The sequence below is a fragment of the Oncorhynchus keta genome, chromosome 19 (genome assembly GCF_023373465.1).
Source record: "Oncorhynchus keta strain PuntledgeMale-10-30-2019 chromosome 19, Oket_V2, whole genome shotgun sequence".
In the NCBI taxonomy this organism is placed as follows: domain Eukaryota; kingdom Metazoa; phylum Chordata; class Actinopteri; order Salmoniformes; family Salmonidae; genus Oncorhynchus; species Oncorhynchus keta.
In genome coordinates this window covers 85,233,025-85,237,228 of record NC_068439.1, presented here as the reverse complement: position 1 = coordinate 85,237,228, position 4,204 = coordinate 85,233,025, and the positions used below count along the sequence as shown (strand labels likewise).

The following is a 4,204-nucleotide window of genomic DNA, read 5'->3' as shown; positions in this document are numbered from 1 at the left end:
ATCATCCAATAGTCAAAGGTATATAGAATGAAATAGTCCTATAAATACTATATTAACTACAACCTAAAACCTCTTACCTTGGAATATTGAAGACTAATGTTAAAAGGAACCACCAACTTTCATATGTAACATAACTGAAACGTTCCTTGCTCAGAAGGGGGTGACACTCTAGACCCAAACTGCTATAGACCTAAATCTATCCTACCCTGCCTTTCTAAGGTCTTCGAAAGCCAAATTAGCACAGATTACCGACCATTTCGAATCTCACCGTACCTTCTCTGCTTGGCAATGTGGTTTCAGAGCTGGTCATGGGTGCACCTCAGCCACGCTCAAGGCTCTAAACGACATCATAACCGCCATCGATAAGAGACATTACTGTGCAAACGTATTCATCGATCTGGCCAAGGCTTTCGACTCTGTCAATCACCACATTCTTATTGGCAGACTAGACAGCCTTGGTTTCTCAAATGACTGCCTCGCCTGGTTTACCAACTACTTCTCAGACAGAGTTCAGTGTGTCAAATCGGAGGGCCTGTTATCCAGACCTCTGGCAGTCTCTATAGGGGTGCCACATGGTTCAATCTTCGGGCCGACTCTCTTCTCTGTATACGTTAATGATGTTACTCTTGCTGCTGGTGAGTCTCTGATCCACCTCTACGCAGACGACACCATTCTGTATACTTCTGGACACTGTGTTAACTAACCTCCAGACGAGCTTCAATGCCATACAACTCTCCTTCCGTGGCCTCCAACTGCTCTTAAATGCAAGTAAAACTAAATGCATGCTCTTCAACAGATCTCTTCCCGCACCTGTCCGCCCGTCTAGCATCACTACTCTGGACGGTTCTGACTTACAATATGAGGACAACTACAAATACCTAGGTGTCTGGTTCGACTGTAAACTCTCTCTATAGACTCACATTAAGCATCTCCAATCCAAAATTAAATCTAGAATCGGCTTCCTATATCGCAACAAACTTACCCTTGTAAAACGGACCATCCTACCGATCCTCGACTTCGGCGATGTCATCTATAAAACAGCCTCCAACACTCTACTCAACAAACTGGATGCAGTCTATAACAGTGCCATCCGTTTTGTCACCAAAGCCCCATACACTACCCACCATTGCGACCTGTACGCACTCGTTGGTTGGCCCTTGCTTCAAACTCGTCGCCAAACCCACTGGCTACAGGTTATCTACAAGTCTCTGCTACATAAAGCCTCACCTTATCTCAGCTCACTGGTCACCATAGCAGCACCCACTTGTAGCACACGCTCCAGCAGGTATATCTCTCCGTCACCCCCAAAGCCAATTCCTCCTTTGGTCGTCTTTCCTTCCAGTTCTCTGCTGCCAATGACTGGAACGAACTACAAAAATCTCTGTAGCTGGAGACTCATATCTCCCTCACTAGCTTTAAGCGCCAGCTGTCAGAGCAGCTCACAGATCACTGCACCTGTACATAGCACATCTGTAAACAGCCCATCTATCTATCTACCTCATCCCCATACTGTATTTATTTATTTATCTTGTTCCTTTGCACCCAAGTATCTCTACTTGTACATTAATCTTCTGCAAATCTACCATTCCAGTGTTTAATTGCTATGTTCTAATTACTTCACCACCATGGCCTATTTATTGCCTTAACTCCCTTATTTGACCTAATTTGCACTCACTGTATATAGACTTTGTCACGAGTCCGACCGAGGGTGTTTCCCCTTCCCGGGCGGTTGGCGCTCGGCGGTCGTCATCACCGGCCTATTAGCTGCCACTGATTGTTTTTCCTCTCCCTCCTTGTATGTTTAGTGGTAGCACCTGTTCATGTTTAATTAGTTTGTCTTTATTAGACAGCCGGCCCGCCTGGTTGTTGTGCGGGATTATTTCAGTGTAACCTTCGGCTCTGTTGTAGAGGTACGGGTTAGTGCCTGGTCGTTACTTTTTCCGTTGTACATTCTCATTCCCTGTGTTTGGGGCCGTTACTTGTGAGCACCCTGTGGTGCGTTGGCGCTATTAAAGACACACAGCTTTGCACTCACTGTCTCCTGCGTTTGACTCCACACACCTACGACACCTAAAGTGTTACAGACTTTTTGTTTTCTTTTGTTCTACTGTATTATTGACTATGTTTAGTTTATTCCATGTGTAATTCTATGTTGTTGTATGTGTCAAATTGCTTTGTTTTATCTTGGCCAGGTCGCAGTTGCGAATGAGAACTTGTTCTCAACTAGCCTACCTGGTTAAATAAAGGTGAAAAAAATAAAAAATAATACAGTTTTAAAAAATGTATGTCTATGAATGTGTGTGTGAGTGCGTGTTTGCATGTGTGTGTACCTGTAGTGCCTCATATATGGCCCTCCTGTACATGGGCTGTTTGTTGTAGGTGGGCTGGTGGAAGGCTGAGGAGAAGGAGCTCAGCGGCATCAACTTCTCTACACACACCTGGAGGGAGAAAGAGATGGAGAGATAGTTGGAGTGAGGGAGGGAGGATGTTTACAGTATTATAACACCCCTGGAGAGAGAGATGGGTGTTTACAGTATTATAACACCCCTGGAAGAGATGGGGTGTTTACAGTATTATAACACCCCTGGAGAGAGATGGGTGTTTACAGTATTATAACACCCCTGGAGAGAGATGGGTGTTTACAGTATTATAACACCTGGAGAGATGGGTGTTTACAGTATTATAACACCCCTGGAGAGAGATGGGTGTTTACAGTATAAACACCCTGGATGGAACACTCCCCTGGAGAGAGATGGGTGTTTACAGTATTATAACACCCCTGGAGAGAGAGAGATGGGTGTTTACAGTAACACCCCTGGAGAGAGAGATGGGTGTTTACAGTATTATAACACCCCTGGAGAGATGGGTGTTTACAGTATTATAACACCCCTGGAGAGAGAGATGGGTGTTTACAGTATATAACACCCCTGGAGAGAGAGATGGGTGTTTACAGTATTATAACACCCCTGGAGAGAGATGGGTGTTTACAGTATTATAACACCCCTGGAGAGAGAGATGGGTGTTTACAGTATTATAACACCCCTGGAGGTGTTTACAGTATTATAACACCCCTGGAGAGAGATGGGTGTTTACAGTATTATAACACCTGGAGAGAGAACAGTATTATAACACCCTGGAGAGAGAGATGGGTGTTTAGAGACCCCTGGAGAGAGAGATGGGTGTTTACAGTATTATAACACCCTGGAGAGAGAGAGATGGGTTTACAGTATTATAACACCCCTGGAGAGAGATTTATATTATAACACCCTGGAGAGAGAGATGTGTTTACAGTATTATAACACCCTGGAGAGATAACACCCCTGGAGAGAGATGGGTGTTTACAGTATTATAACACCCCTGGAGAGAGAGATGGGTGTTTACAGTATTATAACACCCTGGAGAGAGAGATGGGTGTTTACAGTATTATAACACCCCTGGAGAGAGAGATGGGTGTTTACAGTATTATAACACCCTGGAGAGAGATGGGTGTTTACAGTATTATAACACCCCTGGAGAGAGAGATAGGAGAGAGATGTTTACAGTATTATAACACCCCCGGGAGAGAGATGGGTGTTTACAGTATTATAACACCCCTGGAGAGAGAGATGGGTGTTTACAGTATTTATAACACCCTGGAGAGAGATGGGTGTTTACAGTATTATAACACCCCCCGGAGAGATGGGTGTTTACAGTATAACACCCCTGGAGAGAGAGATGTGTTTACAGTATTATAACACCCCTGGAGAGAGATGGGTGTTTACAGTATTATAACACCCCTGGAGAGAGATGGGTGTTTACAGTATTATAACACCCTGGAGAGAGATGGGTGTTTGCAGTATTATAACACCCCTGGAGAGAGATGGGTGTTTACAGTATTATAACACCCCTGGAGAGAGAGATGGGTGTTTACAGTATTATAACACCCCTGGAGAGAGATGGGTGTTTACAGTATTATAACACCCCTGGAGAGAGAGATGGGTTTACAGTATTATAACACCCTGGAGAGAGAGATGGGTGTTTACAGTATTATAACACCCCTGGAGAGAGATGGGGTGTTTACAGTATTATAACACCCCTGGAGAGATGGGTGTTTACAGTATTATAACACCCTGGAGAGAGATGGGTGTTTACAGTATTATAACACCCCTGGAGAGAGAGATGGGTGTTTACAGTATTATAACACCCTGGAGAGAGATGGGTGTTT

At 44.3% G+C, this 4,204-nt stretch overlaps 1 protein-coding gene across 5 annotated transcripts in view; it reads right to left on the bottom strand.

Moving 5' to 3' along the window:
• Positions 1–4,204, bottom strand: part of LOC118375661 (DNA (cytosine-5)-methyltransferase 3A-like) — an 84,870-nt gene that overhangs the window by 45,434 nt on the left and 35,232 nt on the right. For all 5 annotated transcript variants that reach the window (XM_052471673.1, XM_052471675.1, XM_052471676.1 and 2 more), the window contains one exon: positions 2,331–2,438. In XM_052471673.1, coding sequence (XP_052327633.1) covers positions 2,331–2,438 — 108 coding nt within the window. The remainder of the gene's footprint in view (positions 1–2,330; positions 2,439–4,204) is intronic.